General features: G+C 38.2%; 1 protein-coding gene across 2 annotated transcripts in view; it reads right to left on the reverse strand.

Annotated features, from left to right (window-relative positions):
* The window catches only part of CD44 (CD44 molecule (Indian blood group)), an 86,080-nt gene that overhangs the window by 12,406 nt on the left and 48,651 nt on the right, over nt 1–25,023 (reverse strand). The window contains exons 6-16 of one of the 2 annotated variants that reach the window (XM_058663177.1): nt 22,184–22,303; nt 19,991–20,119; nt 18,504–18,629; nt 16,326–16,439; nt 15,724–15,847; nt 13,108–13,220; nt 11,559–11,690; nt 8,869–8,970; nt 6,952–7,041; nt 5,895–6,101; nt 1,866–1,931 (exon numbers count right to left, since the gene is read on the reverse strand). In XM_058663177.1, coding sequence (XP_058519160.1) covers nt 1,866–1,931; nt 5,895–6,101; nt 6,952–7,041; nt 8,869–8,970; nt 11,559–11,690; nt 13,108–13,220; nt 15,724–15,847; nt 16,326–16,439; nt 18,504–18,629; nt 19,991–20,119; nt 22,184–22,303 — 1,323 coding nt within the window. The remainder of the gene's footprint in view (nt 1–1,865; nt 1,932–5,894; nt 6,102–6,951; nt 7,042–8,868; nt 8,971–11,558; nt 11,691–13,107; nt 13,221–15,723; nt 15,848–16,325; nt 16,440–18,503; nt 18,630–19,990; nt 20,120–22,183; nt 22,304–25,023) is intronic. The other variant, XM_012927051.2, reaches the window with a different exon arrangement.

Raw genomic sequence — 25,023 nt, forward strand, 5'->3', positions numbered from 1 at the left:
CACCTACAGGGTACAGTCACTCTCACTAGTCTGCTTTCTGACTCACAGCAGCCTTTGATATTTAAAAGGGAGTCCATTAATGGAGCATAATCTCTATTTTGATTTTCCAAAAAGAGTGCCCCCAGCAAGGAAAGATCTGAGTGTGTGTAAAACAAGATGAAACCTCCTGTTTGAACAATGGACACCTGCACAGCACCCAGACAAAGGATTGGTTCCTGCCCACCTGATTCTTGCTTCAAGAAAAAGCCAGCAAAGATGGACAAGAGAAAACAGGCCTTGCTTTGTGCCCCAGAGGTGCACAGATACAGCCAGGATAGAACTAACTGGTTGAGAGAGGGGTACAAGATGACACGGTTGGGAGATGAGATTCAAGCTCAAAAGTGTATACACAGCCTATTCATTTGGCTCCATGGTGGGAAAGCAATCTAACACATAACTTTCAATGTATATGTGAATACTGGGCATGAATGGGGTTTGAATAAAATGTACATCTTGATTCAGTATGTCTGGGCAGAGGCGATACACTTCTAATAGGTTCCCAGGTAATGTCCAGGATGCCTTTCCACCATTACATGGAGAGTAGATGGGGATCTTTTGGTTTTAGGGAGTATGCATTTTAGAGACACTCCCCACTGTTCACAAAATGCTTTCACATTCCTGATACCCTGTATTTCTCACAAGAACTCTGCATGAGAAACAGTTAGATGATGGACAACTGCTTTCCCTAAGAATGCAACTGAGGGAGAGAAAGGCCAAGTACCAAGCCACAGTGAGCCTGAGACTCAAGTCTGACTTTGTGATGAGCCCCACCTCCCAGTGCTGTCAAATAAAGTTTGTCCAAAACAAGCTTTTCTTTTTGCTACAGATGGATGTCAATATCCATCTTCAGATTTGCTTTAAATATGTGGTCATTTAAACTGGAGACAACTCTCGCCTCAACGTGGACATGAAGAGGGAGGACAATGATTTATCTGAATTAGCAGACTGGTTTGCGGGGGGGCGGGGGCATGCAGATTGATAGGAGGCAGCACTGGCAGAGCCCATAAGTCGGCTGGCCCAGCATGAGTGATCACACATAAGCTAACCTTGTGTGAGACCTCTGCTGCTTAAAGCAAAATTTTCTGTTGAGTGATATGAGTGCCTGTAAACAGAACTCAATGGAATAATGCATGCGTGGCAGTAATTTTGACTATTATAAAGGCTTTCTCCAAACTGTGTTTATGAATGGCAATATGAGGTCTTTACAAAATTATGCATGGGCTACAATTATTTTGTCCAAAACAAACTTCTCTCTCAATTCTCATGAACTTTGCAAAGCATATTCACATGTGACTCTAGGACTTGAAATCTGGCTTTACCTCTCACCCATTATGTCAACTTGACCCAGTTATCTACCCTTCCTGATTCTTCATTTCCCCATCTGAAATAGGGGGATAAAAATTAGTTAGGAAATTGAGTCTCAAGGCCTTAAAAATCTTGCTCAGTTAATTTTAGAAAACTGGGCTCAAATCCAAGCCTATGCTATTAATCACTCTGTTTGTAGTGCCATGTTTGGTTGGGACTCTCTGACTTCCTCCTGACCTTGCCAATGGAAAGTGTTTCTCCTGAGCAGTAGCTCTGAAAGTGCAGCCCTTGTCCAACAGAATTAATATTACCAGGGAATTTGTCTGGGCTCCACCCCTGTCCTACTCAATCAGAAACTTTAAGGGTGGGACTTACTATGTGATTTACTAAGCTTCCCTGTGATGTGGAGACCTACTGAGGAAGTTCGTGAACTATTTCTCTGAAGACTGACTCAAACATCATTCATAACCATCAGGCTCAATGGCTATAACAGTAAATGACCACAGTAGCCCCAAACTCACCAGCTGATTCAGATCCATGAGTGGTATGGTACTTCCTGTTGGGGTCAACAGATGAGTCTTGGTCTCCTGTAATGAACAGTGAAGCATGGTCAGTACTGTGTGTTTCCATCTACCTTGCCAGCTCCATTTCCTTATGTTGGCATCTTCAAACTGTCCATCACAAAATGGAACACTTTGGGAAATAATTCCTATCCCTTTGTTTTATTAATTAGAAAGTGGGAGAGAGAGGGATCTCATTGATTGATTCACTGCCCAAACATTTGCAACAGCTAGGACTGGACCAGGTCAAAGTCAAGAGGCAGGAATTCAATCTAGGTCTCTCATGTAGATGGCATGGACTCAACTAGATCAGCCATCGCGTGCTGCCTTGTGGGGTAAGTGATGGCAGAAAACTGGAATTGGGAGTGGGTCTGTGACTTGAACCTAGGCACTCTAATATGGGATCTGGGTATCCCACACAGTTTCTTAACTGCTGTTAAAGGTAGGGAAAAGATAATAATAAACAAGGGATGAATGGGACCACAGTCTTAATTACTTCTCATTGCCTAATCAATGAATGAGTAAGCTAGAACTTCAACTGAAAGTAAGGCAACTGAGACAATACAGGCCACCACTCATGGCTTCCACAAGGACAATCACAAAAAGTATAATTTGAGTGGAAATCCAAGAATTTTGATATGGAATACTAGCATGGTTCTCACAAACCTCAAGGAGACATGGCGTGTTTTAAACAAGAATGCTACAAGTCTGATTATGAGAAATGTGATTGCTAGAAATGGGCCTTCCGGCTCAGGACATGAGACATTTAAAGATATTTCAAGAAACTGGTTCACAGTTAAGAGTTCTGGGTTTGAAAGATGTAAAGATTCAAAAACAAAATTCCATGGGTCTGGCGGCGTGGCCTAGCGGCTAAAGTCCTCGCCTTAAATGCACCGGGATCCCATATGGGCGCCGGTTCTAATCCCGGCAGCCCCATCCCGCTCCCTGCTTGTGGCCTGGGAAAGCAGTGGAGGACAGCCCAAGGCTTTGGGACCCTGCACCCGCGTGGGAGACCTGGAAGAGGTTCCTGGTTCCTGGCATCAGATCGGCCCGCACCGGCCCATTGCGGCTCACTTGGGGAGTGAATCATCGGATGGAAGATCTTCCTCTCTGTCTCTCCTCCTGTCTGTATATCTGGCTTTCCAATAATAATAAATCTTTAAAAAAAAATTCCATTACTCATTAAGAGGAAGACAGAGTAAAAAAAAAAGTGAAAATCATGATGGTGAGATGATAGCTAACATATGAATAATGTGTGTATTAGTATCAGAATAACTTTCAAACAATGTTTTTTGAAGTTGTATGTATTTTAACACCAATTGTTAATATAACCCCTTCTCAAATATCCATCATTAGAAGGCGTTAGTCTGACACAAGTTTTTGAATTGTTAAAACCTAAATTCTGACTCCCTGCCCTGACCCACTCGTCCAATTTTTCACTGTATTTCGGAGTTTAAAAACAAATAAACACAGAACAATGGTTTTGTAGTCATCCATTATGAAGATGTCCACAAAGAAGATACAGTAGCCTGATGAGCACTATTGCCTTGATTACAGGTCCCCCAGAATCACTCATGTAATTATAGTGAAGAGATAGATTGCTTTTCTCCTTGGCTGATGGTCAAAATAACTGAAAACAGCAATTTGCTGAAATGCCACACCAATACTCCCACTATCCAAATCACCAAAGCCAGCACTAACTCCGCCACCATTACTGTCATTATAGCACCAGTACCACCACAATTCCAAACGTTTAGGTTTATAACAGCATGAAGACAGAGAAAAAATGTGTAGTCAGAAAAGAAACTTACACTTGAAAGAAAACCAAGGAAGACAATTGGATTACTTAGTAATCATTTAATCTGTGGAGAACCATGAAAGTCTGTCTACACTACCATGGAATATAGAAGAAATCAGCATATCTGAATACCAAATTTGTAGAAAGTGTTTTTTACTAACAAGCTATACGAGCCTTTAAATTTCCTTTTTTAAATTAAAAAAAATTTAAAGTTTTATTTATTTTTATTGGAAATTCAGATATACAGAGAGGAAGGTCTTCCATCCGATGATTCACTCCCCAAGCGGCCGCAATGGCTGGAACTGAGCCAATCCGAAGCCAGGAGCCAGGAGCTCTTCCTGGTCTCCCATGTGGATGCAGGGTCCCAAGGGTTTGGGCCGTTCACGACTGCTTTCCCAGGCCACAGCCAGGAGCTGGTTGGGAAGTGGGGCCTCCAGGATTAGAACCGGCACCCATGTGGGATCCCAGTGCTTTCAAGGTGAGGACTTTAGCCACTACGCTATTGCGCCGGGCCCCCAAATTTCTTTTTAACATTTAAATCCATTAGGTTGCACAACAGGACTTGTTTTCCCAACGTAAACAAGGCACAACCTGAGATTCATTTCTCCAGAAGATACTGATGATGATATTTGGAATTTTCAAGCAGTTACAGCAAAAGAATGTGAAATAAAAGATATAAGAAGCACGGAGAGCTTTATCTTGTCATTATTGCTGAGGTTAGTATTTTTCCAAGACATCTGTGATGATGAGGACGAAGAAAGAGCCCAAGAATGACATTCTGAACTATCTTTCTCCTCATTAGTCAGAACAACACAAGTGCCATCTCTTTTGTATAATGAGTTCTCATAAAATCAATTTTATCCACTTCGGAGGTTGGTGAATTTCTGCTACAAAAATACACATTTCAACCCAGCGAGCTTTAACATGTTTTAGCAGTTGTGTAGGAAGAGGTTTCTGTGTGACTGATGCCACCAGAAGAAAATCAGTTTTCAATTTCTTAACCAAAGTGAGCGGTTTCCAGGTTTCCCTTTCGTTGATGTTGATTTCTTAATGAAAATGGACAAACAAAAAAAGCAGAAGTCTAGAGAACTGCTTACTTGAGAAATAGTCTCAAATGTGGATTCAATGTCAAACTAGACCAACTTCAGTCATCTCTTGCATAGAGAAGCATTTCCTATTCATTATGAATAGATTTAACCATGGAGATTTAAGTATGCATCATAAATAGAAGAGATTTATCCACCAGTCCATCACCAAAAATAAATTCAACCCATCACCAGTAAGATAAAAGATAATAATTTCAGTGCAAAGATAATGCTATTTGGAAATGTATCTGCAGGGTGGCATAAACTACACCGAATAGGCAGCATAAAATAGGATACTTCAAAGAGTTCATAGAAAAACAGGATTGAAGTTGTGTTTATTGTAAAATTCACACATAGATTTTTCATATTATGCATTTTCCATAAATTTTTTGAAGATCGTTGAATCAAATCAAATTGCTGATAGTCAAGCATTTTGACCTATAACAATATCAGATGTTTCAAAAATATCATGTGGCTCAACTTAATACATCACAAGATTAAGATACAAAATAAATACAGAGGTGAACAAGCACATACATCTGTTCTCATAAATTAACCGTATAATGGAGACTAACATACCAGGAAGTGAAGATCCATTGCAGTAGCCAATCTGCTCCCAAATATAAGGAGGCCTCCAAATGAAACAGCTAAATATAACTTGGCAGTTATATAATGCCAGATGTTTTACTTTTGTCTATTTTACAATTCCATGATGCACTTCAATAAACTTGTAACTGTTATGAAAGGACTGTACTATTGTAATGAAATGAGGGGGGGAATGGTTGGAGAGAAAAAGAAGGAAGGAAGAGGGAGGAGGGAAGTGGGGAAATCTCTATACCTACAAACTGTATCATGGAAAATAATAAAAAAATTTTAAAAAATTCCACCATAACAACTAAAGCATAATTGAACCCACACAAAGGAAAGTACATCAACAAATGGAAGCATTGTTTTACCTAAAATAAAATTAGGTCTGCTTGCATTAGAATTGACATCCAGTGTTGAAAGGCATTCTTTGGTAACACACTGATAAAAATGTCCTCTGAAATGTGAGCACATTGTTTCTCTCAACAGGAAAGCAAACCTGATAACAAATGGCCAAATTACCTGGTAAGAAGCGATCAAGGTCAAGGTTGGAATCCCCAACAACAGTCACTTCAGTCATTCCAAAGGCCCCAGTGTTAGCAGGGGTCACTGGGATGAGAGTTCTGTTTTCCTGTGTGTCTGCATAATGAGGAATGTAACCTTCCGAGGAAGTGGTTGAGTCTGCAGAAAAATGTCCACCTCTTCTTCCACCTGTGCCATCAGTCCTATCTGTGCAGAGGTGGAATCAATGATAAACCCACATTTCCACACGACCACCCACATTCGCTCATCTTCAGAATGTGCAATTGCTGCAAAACCTTCCCACTTGTCACCCATGAACATTGAGCCAAAGAATGGATTTACTCACGGTATTGAACAATATCAGTATTTTGCAATACATGCCACCTGGACATCACTCAACAGAAGAAATTCTGGTGATCCTAACACTCAGAAGAGGAATTTGGTGCACCGTCTGCCTGGGTTATTAAGGGAAGGTTTATACTATTATAACTGTGACCTTAAGTCAACTCAGGTACTAGATGATCCCAACCAAGCTCTTTGTCCACTGGCTCTACCTCTAATGAGGTAAAAGAAACACACCATTGGACTAAAAAGTAACATTGTCCTTCCTGCAACTGGAATAACAAACACAAACTTAAAAGACATGAGTGTTCTCATTCAATTTTTCTTTTGCCAGAAATGTACTGCTTCTTTATCTCCAACACTATGAGTGATTCCAGGGGCTGAATGGCAAAATCATATTGTTAATTCAAGATATACAGAGAGTGAGATGATCAGACTTTCATACCAGTTACCAATCATACATAAAAAATCTATTATTTTAATCAGGTTTAAGAAACCTAATCGTTAAGATGAAGAAATCAGTTTGTATTTATAGTGGCTTCTAAGAGGTCTACAAAGCAGAAAAGTCGAGAACCGTCACCACACAGGCCTATTGACCAAAAGTAACAGCATAACAGCAGCCAATGGAGGAACCTCCACCAAAGACATCACAAAGCACCCATATCTTAATGATTTTCATCAGCTGCCCAATCCAACTGGGCTTTATCATCCTTACTTCCAGATGTCAGAGTAGAAATCGTTGTAAGATCTTTATCTTCTTCCAAGCCTCCATGTGATGTAGAGAAGCTCTGAAATGGACCCTGTTCTGTTTTGATGAGGGATGAATTCAGCAGTAATTTAGAGCTGTCATACAAATCCTGTTATCTGTTAATGAGGCGGAGCAAGCTACAGTAGTGGCAGGAGGATCACTGCATGAGAAGACTAAAGTGTGTACATGACATTCTCACAGGATTGACAGGAAATATACCGAAAAATTCTGGCTTGCTGCTAGTTGACCACTTTCCTCTTCCTTAACCCCAGAGTATAACCAATATAGTAAACAGCCATGCTGAAGTTTGAGCCAAAATTTTGCCCACCCTGGTTCCTTCTGGCCCAATTGTAGTACTGCTTCCAAACATGCAGGAAATCCAGAGAACACAAGAATATTTGAGTCCCAGTGTTCCCATCAACAGTCAAAGTGCTTAACTGTATGTCAAGAAGTGTGCTGCAGGGAAAAATAAACACTTTTATGATCTGCAGCGTATCTGTAATCCACCAAGAAAAAGATATGCATTTGGAATAGCCTGCTCTAGAAACTCAGGTCAAATTTATACAAGGAAATAGGTAACTCCCTTTTAAAGACCAGTAAATTTAAAACACCCTTTTACTCTATTTGTAAGTTGTTATTGTTGTTCTTAATCTCATTTGGGGAATGGATTCTCATCATTGCCCCAAGGAAATGCTTGCTGGGCAAACACAAAGCTCCCAATGACATAGATCCATTTCAAGTTGAATGATTGCCCATATCCAAAATCACTTTGGGTATTATTTCTTTTATAATCTAAGAAAGGTTCTGACCTCTGAGTTGCAGGTGCAGGCACTCCAGAAACACCCACTTGAAGCCATGCCTGCCACCAAATAAGTAACAATGCCCAGAGAGAGACATTCACCAAATCCCAAACTCTACTATCAGAGCAGAAGCCAAGAAGTATGCGGAATAGAAGCCCAAGTCCTTCATTGCCGGGGGCCATTCACAGGTTTATTTGAATCTGCTTTTAAGCTGTTTTTATCACTGACAATGGACACATATAAAGGACACTAGTCATTGTGTGTAATAAGCAGTGAAATGAAGCTTTCTGAATTCTGGATTCCTTTCATATTTTTGTAGAGACATTAGGAATGATTTTGGGCTTATTGTTTTATACCCCATATATATGGTGGAAATTAAGGCTACTAGAAGTTCAGTATTGCTTTTTTCTAGACATTTAGCATCTTACTTATGACTTTTTCTTTACCCTGTGCACTAATGGAATTTCCTTAATTTCTATGATTATCTGACTCCAAAAGTGTCTTCTTCACAACCATGAAAGCAATCCTATCTTTCTCTTGCCTTGAGGGGAGGAAAAATGGGAATGAGAAAGAGATGGCAAGAGGACCAGTACTATGGAATAGTGAGTTAAGCTGCTGTGTGCAGTGTCAGCATCTTGTATGGGTCCTGGCTTAAATCCCAGCTGCTACACTTCTGATTCAGCTCCCTGCTAATGTGCTTAAGAAAACAACACACAACAGCCCATGTGTTTGGGTCCCTGCACCCATCTGAGGGGGCCTGAAAGAATCTACAGGTCCCTGGCTTAGGCCAGACCCAGCCCCTACTGAATAGCTGAAGTTAAATAGAATTTCCTATTCTTACATCTTTTAAAAAAACAAGTAAATAAAGGCATTTAATGTAAAAGGCACCAAGAATGAAGGCATAAATCATGTTTAAAAACACCACAAGAAATTTAGGCAATGAAGACAGCTGTGCATTTGGGGCTGAGCTGACCCACATGGCAAGAAAGACACCGTTCCACCACCAAGCATGGTATCTTCACTAATGTGCGCAGGAGCTAACACAGGAAGACAGGTCAATAGAGACAAATGCCATCATTCTTACGAGTTGTCACTGTAAGAGGTCCTGTCCTTTCCACGTCTTCCACTGACCCTGTACTTGGATCTGGAGTTGGTTGGGGCATTGTACTGGGACTGGTCTCTGTATCTGAAGGAATTAAATACATGTTATTTCCTGATTGTCCCCAACTGCTACCTTAAGGCAGTTTATGGTCTACAGGTGAATTATTTTTATATTCAAACCTGGATATGAGAAAAGAAAGCACATACTGGTTAATATCCTCATTACTTCCTTCAAAAGAGTAACACAAGAAGTAACAGGCTTTCCTTTGAGGGCTGAATTGTAGGAAAGCTGTGATTTTTGTTTGTGTTTGCTGAATCCAGAAGTTGACATGAGCCCTGATGACTCTCAAGCCTGGCCCTTGTGTGACTTACTCTCTTCCTACACATGGTCTTTCCTAGACAAGTGTAATGTGAACACGAGGAAAAGACAAGGCACACTGTTACACAGATATTATTTTGCCACTTCTCTGTTACCAGGCATAATAACTTCTTAATGGCATTGTTTCTCATTTAGCTTCTCTTATGTCACAAAATAAACACATACTAAAAACATAAAATCACCATTCCACACTGCCCAGGTGGAGGTACCAGGAAGTACAGAGGGGCAAGAAATCAGAAGTGGTGGATGTTAATGAGGAATTTTTCCTGCCAACGCCAAGTTTGAGACATCTTTAGATTTTAGTACCATGTTTAGTGGTACAGAAATTTCACCGAAATTTTTCTAAATGTATTTTATTATGGATTTAGTCTATTGAAACATTAGAATGTCTTGAATGAAACAGGGACCTGAAAACCTATGGAAGAAAAGCATCAATATTAGTAGCTCTGCAATTCAAAGTTCATCCACTCAGCTGCCTCTGAGGATATTTGATCATTTCCAAATGACCCCAGAAGATAGTGTAGGAATACAGAGCAGCTGCATTGGCACTGTAGCCTTTATATCCTAAAAGAAGAAAATATTAAGACCTTCAGAGTACAAAATTGTGACTATACTATCTGCTTTCAAAAATAAGAAAGTCGAGCTCACTCATTCCAAACCATAGATGGATATTATCCCAGAGAATGTTCTGCGTGTTGTTGAGCAGTTCCTGTGCTGATAACATATTTGCTCATCTTCTCTTCTACAAGTGGAAGCTTTACGAGGTATCGATCCATTCCTATAGCTGGAACCAATCATATTGTTCTTGATATGATCTCCATTTAGAAGAACTGCCTTCAACAATATGGAAATTAACTGTTCTGAAGTTCTTTTATTGGCTTGGTTTTCTAAAAAGGCTGTCAGACTTCCCAGCATCCAAGTGCATACACATGTGTGCTGTTTCGACGTACTATAGTGCAGACAAAGGCATTTTCCTTTCTGACAAACAGATCTATCCACTTTGATATTCCTTACTTGGCTTTTCTTATTTGATGTCTTTCTTTATTATGGAAGTCTCTTTTCTAGAAAGCCTTCCCTGCACTTCCTTTCTCTAAAGATCCAGGATTTACCAAAAACTTCAGGTATAATCCAACTTTATCTGATGCTCCTTAGAGAGGGGCAGGAGTCGTCTGAATTTCTTTATAGTTTACTATTGGCAGTGTTCACATGTGTTAATTACTGACTTATTTTTTCAGGTATATTGGGATGCTAAATATTTTTATTTGTCAGCTAAATTTTAAACTTCATGAGAGAAAGGGCCATGAATGGTATGTCTCTGCATTCCCATAATGCCTTACACATTAGCAAACATTTAATATGCACTGCACTTTAAGAGATACTGCATCACTAATATTTGGGTAACACGTACGTCCAACAAATGAAACTGCAAATTTGTTGGATTCACTTTGGAGATAATTATGTGGTTACTCAATACTAGGAGTCATTGTGATCTTCACAATTATTTCAGTAAGATTTTTGTTATACATATTTGGTGATTTGGATCTTCATAGTACATTCAATTCTATGACTGAAAAAATCCCATTCCCATATTGGTTACAATTATTTATCTCCCTTTTGGGAATGTTGCATTTCTGTATAACATTTGCATTTTATTTAAACATACTACACAAGTAACTGTATTTAATGATATTGTAAGGAACATGAATTCTTCAACATGCTATAATTGAAAGAGGAAGGGTATCACCAACTTTTCAATTTTGAAAATTCCCTCAAGTAAGCTGTTGCTTATTATGACAAAGGGAATTACTTAGAAACATAAAAATTAATTAAATAAAGTCACAATATTTTACAGGGTACTGTCTCCTAATATAGGGAGAGTATAATAATATAGTTTCTGAGCCTCTTCATTACTGTCTACCATAAGTATTCATCAGTTTTTGACCTTTTAATGTCAGTGAAAATAGTCATTGAATCATCATTTTTATCTTTGACAACCTTGCACTTAGAATAAATGGAAAAGACTCCTGGAGCATGCTTCTTCAGAGGAAATGACTTCCACTCTTATCAGTCTAGCACTAACTCTTCTGTCAAATTCTTTATTCTCAGACCAGGAGTTCATATTCAGATTAATTTGCATATCACGCTTAGCAACACTAACTTTAAAGAAGCCTCAAGTTGTTTAGGAATATGATTTGTTCTCAAACCAAGAGAATAGTTCCAGAAAAATATTCTGGATCTCAAAAATATTAGTGGGCCCCAAAAGCTGAAAACATAAAAAGCTCAGAGGTTATTACCGATCTTTCTCTCTGTTGGATGACCTCGTCCCATTGGATGTGAGATAGGGTCGAAGAAATCAGTCCAGGAACTGTCCTCTTGATTCTGGGTTGTCACTGTTTGACTGAGATGGCTGTTGTGGGCTGAGGCTGCTGTGATCATGCAATTCAAGGAATTGTTATTTGACATTGGCCAGGGATACACTGAGGGTTTTTTTTTTTAATATTTTTTTTCCTTTGACAGCACAATGAAATTATGTTTTTTGGGGTAAAGAAATCAGAATAATTTTAGCAGGCTTGGATTCACACATGCTCATTTTCTTAGCAATCAGCATGTGAACTAGAGGACAGATAAATGTGAATAATATCATCAATAGACAGAGGATGAGCAATAGACATTAACGGAAGAGGACAAAAGATGGCCCCTGGAACAATGCCATGCTGTCACAGTGCCCCAAAGAAGACTGAAGTATAAACACTTGTGCAGCTGATGTCAGTCTCAGACAACTGAATACCAGTGAAATGCATGTTAGGTGGGCAAAGATCTAGAGCAGCAACCAGTAATGGCCTCTCAAGTGCCAAATACAAGAACAAATGCCATTCATCTCTTGAGCCTCAATGACCTCCGTTAGAAGCCATATCGTCTAACAGTTGGGTTTATGGCATTCATTGTGCAAGGAGACAAAGCATACTCCTGCTTGATTCCAAGCCAGTAGAGAAGCAAAGGCAGAAAATATTGCAGAATCATCCCCTTGGCAACAACCATCCCACACAGTCAATCACTAAATCCAATGTTCCACTGGAATTCATTCAGGTGTTGCTATGTATTCAAAGGACACTATGTACTCTATGTTGCAAATGGAAAGATTATTCTTGATACCAGATAACTCACATTCTTTATAACGTGTGGTGCATTTAAACACTTATGTTACAAAGACAAAAGAATCATACACAGGAACTTGTGGAGTCTCTGGCATTTTTCAGGCATGATGACAGTACTTGAGTTTAATTTCCATAAACACCACAACTCAGAAATAGAGAAATGACCTTTTTTGTAAGGATAAGAAAAATTTAATATTATACAAATGAAATTACCAACTATTTGACTAAAATGCCAAATGACATCAGATACATCTCTTTTTCTTTTCTGATAATGTGTGGTTGCATGTCTTCCAACACTGAGGTTTTGGAAACATATTTCTCACAAGCCCCAGATTTCATTAAATCATATTGTAAAATCTAAACGCACAACACACAGCAGATTTTTTGACAAGCCCACAGGGAATATTTTATAAAATAAGGTCTCTTCACCAAGTTCACTAGAAATCTATAAAACCAGATCTAAAAATGACATCCTCAAGGGTAGACTTCTACTATTTCTTTGATATGTTTATACCATTCTTGTTCAGATGATTTGTTATGAATATTTAAAGTTTAAGCTCTAGTAATTGCAGCTTATTAAGAATTTTAACATCTTGTGACAAGTATTCCTTGCTCAGTGTCTTTCCTGCTCAGCATCTAACTACAAAGGAAGTTTCCACTCAAGTTTTCTCATTAAATTATCCATTACCCGTTATCCCTTCTGTTGACTGAGAGTCTTCTCCAGTTGTCTGGGGGAACCCCCCATGCCATTCATTCCCAAACCACTGTTCTTTCTGGGTAGCTGTTTCTTCTGTAGTGTTACTAGGTATCGCCCAGGCTGTGAGAAGAATGTCATTGGTGAGCCATGATTGTCCAATTTTCTTGCCAAGAACTACTACATATATTTCCATTTTAATGCATTATACAAATAGAGAAATGCGGATAGAACAAAGAAGGCAGCAAGGAGATTGGCCATGAATATTCTGACGGGCTGTTAGAAGCTAATTGCCCAATCCTTTAAATTTGCAGATGGAAAACTGAGACCCACAGGGTCTTGTCTTGTTCAGAATCATGTGGCCATATTAGAACAAAGACTAGGTTATAGCCCAGGAGCTCTCAATGTTACTTTACTTTTTCTGTTTTATGGGTTCATATATACTGTCAGAGATAACTGCTTGTTCAAAGAAAAATGTCATTGCTCTTAGACTTAAGAGGAAGAAGCATTTTGCAAAACAACTTCTGAGATCACTGTATGACTAGGATTTCCCAAATAGATCAAATAATCATAACCTCATAGGGTGGAAATGCAACAGCCATGAATTTATCCAACATGGAAACTGCTGAGATGACTGAGAGCTATTCTCATGACTAATAACATTGTGGTATCTAAAACCGCTGAAGAGGAGGGTGATACTGTAACTGTGCTAGGCCACTGCTTGGGACTCGTATCCCCTCATGCTGTGTTTAGTCCTAACCTCTCCACTTACGATTCAGGTTCCACATAACACTTGGTACAACAGCATTTCATGTGTTGCAGCTAATTTCTAGCTCAACAGGAAGAAATGATATTTGAGACTTTTAAAATTGAAGTTTTTTTATTATCTTAGAAAATGTCCCATCTGCTATCAAAGAAATTTTTCTTAAAATAAAAATTTACTGACTATTGTTGAGGAACTAAGTGATTGTTACAATATAGGGGAAACAGTGAGGGAAGAGAGGGAATGGAAAGGGAAATCCCTGAGCCTAAGGAACTGTATCATAAAAAATAATAAATAAAATTAAAACTGTCTTACCTTCATATCAGTCTATTATTGGAATTAGCAATTTTCCAAAGGGTAGAAAAGTAAAAATTTTAAAGTTACCTTCTAACAAAAATGAAGTTAGAAAAAACACTAAATGTGATTACAAAAAGGAAAAAAACTAAAAAAAGAGTAGTAGTCTTTTCATCACTGCTTTTATAAGCATAATGAAACCTTAAGTACCCAGTAACTCCTTTTTTATTTTTATGTAAATATAAATAGATTATCAGAACACAGAAGAAAGCAAAAGCTTTTTCATTGCAAAAGAAACTGAAATGTTCATTTGATAAAGCCCATTACAATCAGAATCCCTTTAATGTCTGCAAGAATTTATAAAAAAATTGTAATGGTTATCAAAATCTATTATTTGGTTTATCAATAATTTCCAAGTCATGATTGATGCTCTCCAATTACATTTTTACAATAGGCTCAATTAATTCCAAATCTCTTAGGCAGCTCTTCAACTTTAAGGTGCAAACTATCTATTACAATTTCTAAGATTCCCCAGTTAGATGGCTTCAGAATCCTATTGCATTTTTGCTTTCTGCTCATTCTCTTTCTCTATCTATCTTAATTCTATCCACAATCTATATGTAAACATCAGGTCTACTGGGAAGCAACAGGATGTATGACACAATTGGACATGTTCAGTACTGTGCTAAGGATTTATTAAGTCCTCTCTGGTGTTTGAAATTTTTCTTTGTGACCTGAAGTCATCCCTCAAATTATGAATTTCTAAAGTCCAGATCTTTTAGGAAACATCCTCTTACATTTCCCCTTAGGACTATTAATGGTGGTGAGAATGATGCTAAACCAGTTTTCAATATGATACAAGCTGTAATTCCAAATAAAACTTCTTTTATTCCAAATAACATAGGTTCTTCTCAAAAGGACTGATGAGACAGGAAAAAATACAAACTTCTTCCTGGATGTCCTGGTCCTATTCTCATGAACAAGTGGTAAGGATTGAGATTGTTCTACAAATTGAGATATTTGTCCATAAAGGAAATAACAGTAAGAACACGAAAGCCAACCCTGAGGCACCATAACTAAGACTTAAAAATAGAAAAAAGATCATTGTAGAGTTCAAATATGGACCATACTAGCCATCGATTTTCCTCTAAAGACTATAAGTGATGTTTTCTCCAACAAGATGAGAAATACAACTGACAAAGGAAACTGAGTTCACCAAAAGTATTTACAGAAAACAAAGACAATTTCATTACTAAACCTTTCCTTCCAGATGCTTCTACTCAGCACTGAAAGAATGCACTTCTCATTATGCATTTCCATAAACATATGTAAGTCCCCCACATGGGAGCTCTAAGAATCATCTGCTCTTTAAACATTTTGATCTTTTGGGCAATCTGACAGATTAGCATCTTTCTTCCAATTTTAAAAAACTGTGTGAGGATTTGCAGATTGTTGTGCATAAATAGAATGTGCGGCCAGTAACTAACAAGGCCATTCCTGTTCTCATGAATGTCTCTGCTAACTGATCTGCACCAGAGGGTTGGCCACCAGACTTCTTACTTGTGCTTGTTGAATGCTGTGTGTCCTCTTCATCACGATGCCCATGGTCAATCAGAGGAGGCTGTGGTTCCTGAGTCCAGTTTTCTTGTTGAGCACTGATGCCATTTCTGTCTATGTCTGCTGTGATGATGGTTAAGTACACTGTGACTTCTTATCAAGCAAACTTTAGTGATTGCGTTTCCCCATTATTGGATACACTATTCTACGGTTCTATGTCTAAAAATGAACTCTGAATGTCTACTCTCAATCATTTTGAGGGACTTCGCTAGTCTACTCAATGAGCATGCAGTTTTATCATGATTACTTATTATTATCCCATAATCATTTTAACAAAGATAACACCATTTGTTGACTTTTATAATAAAGCAACATAAAATTTCTTGTGTCCAGATAGAATGATTGATATATAATTCTAAATAGAATTGAGTATCCTCATGAAAATTCATTAGGAAATATGATATCATAAAACTAAATTTCCTATTGTGTCCTAATGGTTCACTCCTGTAGTGTCATTGGCTTTAGTTGGAAGGGGACACGTCTTTAGCCATATGGATCTGCTACACATTTCTGAACGCTTATGTGCATAACCCATTACCAGTCATCCTTGTGGTTGTCTGAAGTAGTAATTCCGGATTTGAATGGCTTGGGATCCTTTGGCTCCAATCCTGATTCTGTTTTGTTTGGTCAGAAATCCATTGTGTGGTTGAAGCTGTGATAATGATGATCGAGGCAATTAGCACAATAATTATTTCTTGAACCTTCATTGCTTCTTGTGCACATTTCTCCCTTCTGTAGACTGCAGTTAGTCATCTATACCAGGTTGTATAGATGGCTGCATGGGAACGGAGGGAGGAGAAGCAGCAAAGGCCTTCAGCTTGATTCAGCCATATTGTTAAGAATCTCAATGTCCTTTGCATTCTGTCATAGAATACCTTCAGGTTCAGAACATGAGATCTTCTGGAGCAAGCAGCCAAAGAAGCTGTGGCAGTGAGAAGAACAGCTTTGAGAAGACCAGCCCTCCACCGAGGATAGCCCAAGACATCAAAATCTTTCTTGTCCGTGCAGTCTGTAGAAGCCCTCTGGGCGTGCAAGCCAGGGATGTGCTTCACTGGCAGGTGTGCTACAGGTAGATCCTCAGCTTGCAGAGAAGATGACAGTAGATGACCATGACAATCACTTCATTTTGTTAGTGATATGGGTTAGGAGAGAAACATCCTGAGGAGCCAGTTTTTCCTGTAGATGTTTCTGAGAAAGAATATCTATCTAAAATAGCCATATGGATCCGCTACACATTTCTGAATGCTTAGCAAACACTCTTGATATTTTCATCAAGCATCATAGATCATGAGCAAGCCACTTCTCACCCATGACAGAGAAACAAGATACATACATTCAATAGAAAAGGGCCACAGGAAACCAACCACCATGATAGCAGCACACCCAAAAACGAAAGTGTACATCTGCCAGAACCCTTATACTGTAACCCAAAACATGACAACACAGAATTGAAAGAGGTGACAGATGCACTTCACAGAAGGGCTGTGACAAGATCAGAATCTGGTTACTTGTAAATACATCCTAATTCTTTCAAACTTTATTTTGATTTAAAAATTTAAAAAACCCTCTTTTCAGAACTGTAATAGGTTCAATTCTATTCATGAAAAGCAGGTATACATAATTGACCATATTCTCAATAAATACTGAAAAGTAGCAACAATCATCTCCCCAGAAGAAAAGAGGTATCCTGAGGTATGTTCATAGGTGATAAACAGAGAAATAAGTAAAATTGGAAACTATGCAACATTAAAAATGAAAAAATAATAAGACAAATTTTTTCTTGAATCCTGATCAGGAAACATTTGCAGGTTGGTCTTTTCCAGTTGATATTCAAGGGAGTTTAGCTCCTCAAGTATCAAGACCACATGTATTGTGAAAGTTCTGCTTTACAAAGCAAGATAATATCCTGAGCTGTAGATGGAGTAACAGTAAAGTAAACCCTCAGAGGTTTTTCATTATTTAAGTATCATTCTGTACTTGTTAAGATCAATTTCCTTTTTCCAGAGAACAAGTTCTGCAGAGGTGGTTCATCTAAGAATATTCTACTTTAAAGCTGGAATATAAAGATACCTAGTTCATCTCTTGTGCTTATTGGATCAAGTCCATAAGTGCACACAGCTTAAAGACAGAGGTATTTTCGAACCTCACCACTCCTGAACACCACCCATTGGGAGAAGAAGCTCTCAGAGAGACATAAGAGGACACCCCACACAGACTCTTCTCCAAGGACAAGCAGCACTGTGAGGGAGTCAGATTCAGGATTCCAAGCTCCACTTCGTAAAATCTTAGGTCATGATACACATGTGAAGAAATAATTATCCAGCAGGATTCAAATTTTGCAAGCTTTAAAAAATTTTCAGTACATTTTTCAGTACATTTCAACAATGATCTCAAAAACTTTTCATAATGATCATGAACTTGGATCTTTTATTCAATGGTTTCCCTACCTGACTTTAATAATTGGCTTCATAATTATTTACAATGAACTAACATCTAACGTTTTAACTTCCCTTCGTTGGCTCTCTATTCATTTATTAAAACTGGATCTGTTTCTTTGCTTTCAGTCAAGTTTCAGAACTTAGACACTTCTGGAGTGCATATCCAAGGGTGCACTCAGTATTCACTTTAAATATTTTCAAAAAAAATATTATTAGGCACCCTGCAGATGAATTGTTAAGATTTGCATGAATGGTTCTACGGTAATGGATTTTCTTACTGGTACTGGAGATAAAATCTTCTTCATCATCAATGCCTGATCCAGAAAAACTGAAGTGCTTGCTTCTTTCATCTTCATTTTCTTCATCTAACTCCCAGATTGCTGAGTTTGTATTTGAATCCGTACCTGTTGTGGTGACTTACATTAATGGTTGAGCTGGAGGCCAAGCAACTCATTTGACATAGGAAGAAACACTGGCACAGGAAGTATAATGGATTTCCCAGTTCTAAGAAGAACATTTAAGATACAGTTGACTTCGATATGCCAAATTCCTATGCCCTAGTCTCTGAAGCTAATGCAGAGATTTGCAAAACAACTGGCAATAATCTTTACAACTGAATATGTGTTTAAGAAGGCTAAAGGAAAATATAAACATAACTCTCACAGAGAAATCAAACCAGCTCAAAGCAAAAAGGCAAACAAAGCTCCCCTGGTGCTTTCACATTAATTTATTATTAACTCCTTAGGTTTATGTGTCATTAAAGCAAAATGTCAATAACAGAATGGAGCTTTGTTAAAACATTTGTAGGAAATCTCGGGATCTAAGCATATGTTGGTCATTCCTAAATCCCCCAGTTGTGCTTCAAATTTACTGGTTGTTTTGTCTTGATCTTCTCTAGCAACACATTGTAGCTTCCACTGCAAATGAAAGGTACAAGGCAATTCCCAAAAACGTGGGAGGAACCACTTCTCACATCTATTAGCCAACCAAAAAAGTTGACTGAAAAGAAAACGTCAGTCAATTTTGAGTGTCTGTTTTTCATCTTAGATGCAATCACAGAAAGGAGCTAGAAGACTACTACCCCGCTGTAGCAGTTATTAAGCCTGTTCCTTTACTAAAAGGATGTTACTACATATTGAGCATGATTCAGGCTATCTATGAAATGATTGCCTTTTAGACTATTAATATCCTCCATTAACTTGGACATGCCAAATATCTTGGAGGACATTAACTATTACCTATTCTCATAATTATTCTCATAACTATTAACTCCATTAACTATTCTTGCGACCTCTGAGAATAGTTCCATGGATGGAAGTCATCGCATTTTGTGTGACATTTTAGTTACACTATCTTATTTTCACTCCAGTAGTTTCCAAATATGTATGAACACATCTCCAGAGCCAAAATTTTGTTTCGTCATCCACAAATATCTGCCCCCTTTTCACAGTTTTTGTATTAGCCTCTTCCTGGGCTATACCTCTAGAGATTCTATAATATTAATTTATAATACTGAATTATATTAATGCTAAATTAACTATAGTAAAATTGAGGTACTTATTATATTAAGATCTATAATATCAATTCCAGAGAACAAGAAATCTGTTTGTTAGTGCTCTACATCAAACACTTGGATCTGATAGCACAGGATCTTCTAAGGTGATCACAAATGAATTTCAGACTTCAGTAGCATCCCATAGCTCAATGAAAGCTATTTCAAACTCTCAAGAGAAAAAAATAATATGAAATAATTATAACTCATTACCAGCCATTTGTGTTGTTGTGTGAAGATGACTCTTAGATTCTGATGGTTGAAACAACCATGAAAGCCAGTCGTGTGTTTCAGGCCTCTTGGTTGTGGCTTCAGAAGCTGTACCATTAGTGCTCATCAAAGCTGTTGTAACCATGATTGAATTGATTGTTGAAAGGTTAATTATTTGTTCTTAAGAAATAGTATTCCTATACATTTATTCTTTTCCTGCTTGGAAAAAAATTTGTACTGTATATGGTGTATGTATATGGTGGAAAGAAAGGTCGAAAGCAAAGAAGTTCCAATTCTCTGGGAGGCCCATTTATAAAACTTCAGAGAAGAAAGGATCTTAAATATCACCTGGCTCATAATTTTCATCTTAAAGATAAAACATATATATGCTGTTAAAGTTTCTGACTTGTCTGGAGTCAGAAAGCTGAGTAGCTGCAGGGATATCTGAAGGGCAGAACGATGGATGCCTTTGTGTTTCCAAGTCTAGAAGGTTAGAAAAACCAAATATTTGTCTCTGCTCTCTTGAGTCCAAACTGGAGCCCGTGCTGGGAATCTCAGGCAGATGGGTGCTCTTTCAAATACCAGGTTTAAAAAACAATAATCTGAACTATCCAATAATGAGCTTCTTCATAAAATTATTATTTTCTTACCATCAGGAAAATCACTTGGCATGAACTGCATGTACGAGATTCAATGATTAGATGTGATGCTTAAGCTAGACCATTTAAGATCCTCTCAAAGTCTGATAGTTAATGATTTGAAAACCCAGCTCTTTCAGAGTTCAAGCCCCTGATATTCCACATAATTTTTCATGACCAACCAATATCATTCCCCAAGAATTTAGGATATGGTATTTATCCAGAACTTACAGACACATAACTCCAGAATTCCCAAACAAAAAGAAAAATGACACCAAATTAGAAGACTGCAGAAGATACCTTTTTGTTTTTCTCCAGTTAGGATCTGAACACTTTAGCAACCTGGCTGAAGGGAAGCTTTTTCTCAATACTGTAGTTGGCAAAGCATTTTAAATTCTGTTGTTTGAAAAGTAGGATAGTAAATCAAGATGACCGAGATTAAGCAACCCAATGATCCCACCAATAAGACCAGAAGCAAGAGTCTTGATTTGGAAAGTCCCACGGGCTGAAATTGTAACCACAAAGCAGAAGAATATTAGATAATAGTGGACCAAAACCCTGAGAACAAGTTCAAACAGAGGCTGAAACCTTCATTAGATCCCCATATATCTAGGAAAGATGAGTTAGATTTCTTTTTTTTAGTTATCAAGAGAAGCCATAATTGACCCAACATGCAATGCTGCACCAAAAACCTTTTCCTCTACACCATTTTTGAAGATTCGTGAAGATGAATGTTATAAACATTTAAAAAATAGCGTTTTCTTTATTTTGCAAACTCTGCCTTCCCCCAACATACTCATAGCCTGACTTAGTCACTGTGAGATAGCAATAATGACATGACATCAGCACTATTTTTTTTACATTGCTATTTATAGAAACAAAGGGTATAGTTTATCATCTCATAGGCTAAATAAATGTAAAGGGCTATTTTTTGCATTTTTGCTACTTTGTTTTGCAGATATAATGTCTAATTATTTTGAAATACAGCCATATTCTATAATGAAGAGCAATAAATGGAGACGTGTGTAATCTCCCATGATTGACTTTGGAACATCTCCTCCCCCAAAGTTCCAAAATGAAATACTTTACAGGGATTTAGAGATAATAGTCAAGCAACTATGGATCTGGTTAAGTGTCCTAGACTGACATGGGGCATGAGGTTTTCTCCTGTGCTACAGTTTTTCAAATGTCCAAATCCTCAAGGTAGCATTTCCATCTATTATGATTATTACTATTAGCTGTGACAATTAGATTAGCAGCAAGCAGGAGTATATGCTTTCTAATACACTTCTTTCTAGAGGACATTTTTCTGAATCAACTTCATAGTCAAAATCTCTGTAGGAAACATACTTTTGATTCTACAGATGTGGTGCCAGAAGATAGCAGAGGTCATTCAAGAACATCCAGTCAAGCCTAAGATCCTTTGGCTTCTCTGGTAGATAATAATAACATCACTCTGCTCCTTATTATTCATTAAAGGTCAGTGGGTTGCCTTTTTCTTGTCATTGACAGACCTAAATTTCAGAACAACTGATAAGCAAAAGATATAGTTGTTTACCTGCAGTCGCTGTTGTTGTGGAGTCCTGAGTTGTAGGTTGTGAATTACCAAACCAGGACCATATCCAGTTATTTTGCTCCTGAGTTGTTGCATGGCTGCTTGAGTGCACAGTTGGAGTAACTGGATCAACTACGAAAATATCATTTAGTGAGTTCCACTCAATAGAACTTTTACTCTCAGTTCTGTGTAGACAGAATGTCAGTTTGCATTACAGAATGGAGATCAGAAAAGGAAAGCCAAAGCCAGTTTTATCTTTCCAACCTCCTGAAGTCTCCCCCAAATCTTAGAACTTCACAAATACAAATTTCATATTAGTATCAACATAATGCTACTCTTTCTGCAAATTGAATCCCTTGAATTCAGCTTTGGGGATCCCTATCTGTAAATATCAAATCTGTCTAGAGTTGTAGCAGCAAGTTAAAACAGCTAGTACTTCAAAACTCCATTCACACTCAGTAACCTCAAGTCAAACTTTATACTTGAGCAAGAATTCGGCAAAGGGTGTGTGTTCAAAGTGTTGAAATCAGATAAAGCTTTCTCAGATATCTACCTATCACTCATTTTCTGTCACTTTGGATTCAAAATAAGCTTGTGCTTCTGGAAAAAAGAAAACAGCCAAACTTAGAACAACTCTGGATTCTTCTCAAATGAGAAGGGCAGTCAGGAATACTGTACAGTAACAAAAGTTTCTCCTTTGACTGTCAGATTCATCTGAAATAGATGAATAGAAGAATAACAAAAGGCATCAGTATAACCATCAAAGCCATTTGAGATTTTAATGAACCACTTTAAAGATATATACTCTTTTGGAAATCTGTTGTGAAAAAAATTGTAGCTTCTCTCACCAAGAAAGAAAGAAGGAAGGAAGGAAGGAAGGAAGGAAGGAAGGAAGGCGATCCTACATGTACACACTGAGCATTTGCCTGATCTCATGTGGCTTTGAATATCTAATGATGTACCCTGAAAGTCTGCAAACCTCAAGTTAGAGCCTTTGATCAACCATACACCAAAAGCCAACAACTAGCCCTTTGTGTACATCTCATGAAGGATACGTAAGTTCACATGAAAAAGTAGAAATATCTCAGCCGGTCTCTCCCATGATGCCCCAGATAAGCCTGAGAACACCTCATTTTCATCTCAGAATCTTTATGAAAGATGCTTGGTTCCCTGATCCTCACTCTCAGGTACACTACCAAAAACAAAAAGGCACAGCAGGAGATCAATATCCGAGAGCAACACAGGACTAGGTATTATTTGCTCCTCCCAAAAGGAGTTACGTGACAGAGAAAAACGGAAAAAGCTACTGCCTAGCCAGAAGAATGTCCAAGTTTCCCCACTCAAGTCAGCCACATCAGACAAAAAAAAAAAAAAAAAAATTGGCACACAGAAGTAGAGTGCTCCAGCGCAGCAGTCTGCTTCCTGAATTAGTTTAGGTTTCTTGATTCCAAAGAATTCCAGAGCACCAATACGAAGAAGCTGATGAAATGCTTGCAGGAGGGAATCTTCCAAAAATAATACTTGTAATAAATAGTCTGCAGGAAGTCCAGACCTACTCAGATGGAAAGCAAATTCTTTCCAAGTTTTTGCCACCCACTAAGGATCCTTAAGGAAGGAATGAACCAGCTGAGCCATGACGGGCTTCTCTGATACACTCAGCCAGCCCTCCTCTTGACCCTAACTTCCAGCATGCATTAAGGAAGGCTGACAGGCACTCCTCTTACTATGACCCAACTCGCAGTCCAACTGAAATAAAGTTTGGGGAATTTCTTCGATGAATTTAGAAATTTTAATTCTACTAAAAAACCCATCAGTACTTTTTCTGGTATGCTGCATGCTATGTTCAGGTTTCTACCACATCGATTTCTTTGGAAACTTTATTTTCATTAATTGATCTACTTGGAGCTGCCTTTAACCTTATTAGATCCCATAGCACTTCAGTGCCTTTTAAGTTAACTTTGCACTCCCTCTGGTGCACAAATTATATTCTCTTTCTTACCTACTAAAACTAACAGCTAAGTCTTTTGAAAGAAGGAGAATATTTCTTGCACTCAATCTAAATCCTGAACTATGCTTTAGCAACATTTTATAGCCATCTTTTTTCTTGAATTTTGGACTAGTATATTGTCCTTGAACATAGTTCTAATTCACAGCTTCAGTAACTAGAGCTGGACCTGACACAGAGAAGATCTCCAACGTTGGTTCAATGAATGACAATTTCCCTAATCCCTACTTCCGTTCAATGGGTCTTTCTAATTGTGTTTACCACTAGAACGTAAGCATTAGAATTTACCTTTTACATAAAGGAGTCTCCAAATATACCGGATGACTACCTTGAGCAGAAAAGGTACAATCTTTTTTAAGATTTATTTTTATTGGAAAGTCAGATTTTACAGAGAGAAGGAAAGTCAGAGAGAAAGATCTTCCATCCATAGGTTCACTCTCCAAGTGGCTGCAATGGCCGGAACTGAGCCAATCTGGAGACAGGATTCAGGAGCTTCCTCAGGATCTCTTACATGGGTGCAGATCCCAAGGCCTTGGGCCATCTGGGACTGCTTTCTCAGGCCACAAGCAGGGAGCTGGAAGGGAAGTGAAGCAGCCAGGATATGAACTGGTGCCCACGTGGGAGCCCAGAGCACGAAAGGCAAGGACTTTATTTAGCCACTAGGCTACCATGCCAGGTCCCAGAATGGGTATAATTTTGAAGAAATACACTATAGAAGATAATAACATATATTTTGGGCTGGCATTGTGGTGTACCATACTAAGTAGCCATTTGCAATGCTGGCATGAAACATAGGTGCTGGTTCAGTCCATGGATACTCCGCATCTAATCCAGCTCC

The sequence above is a fragment of the Ochotona princeps genome, chromosome 4 (assembly GCF_030435755.1).
Source record: "Ochotona princeps isolate mOchPri1 chromosome 4, mOchPri1.hap1, whole genome shotgun sequence".
In the NCBI taxonomy this organism is placed as follows: domain Eukaryota; kingdom Metazoa; phylum Chordata; class Mammalia; order Lagomorpha; family Ochotonidae; genus Ochotona; species Ochotona princeps.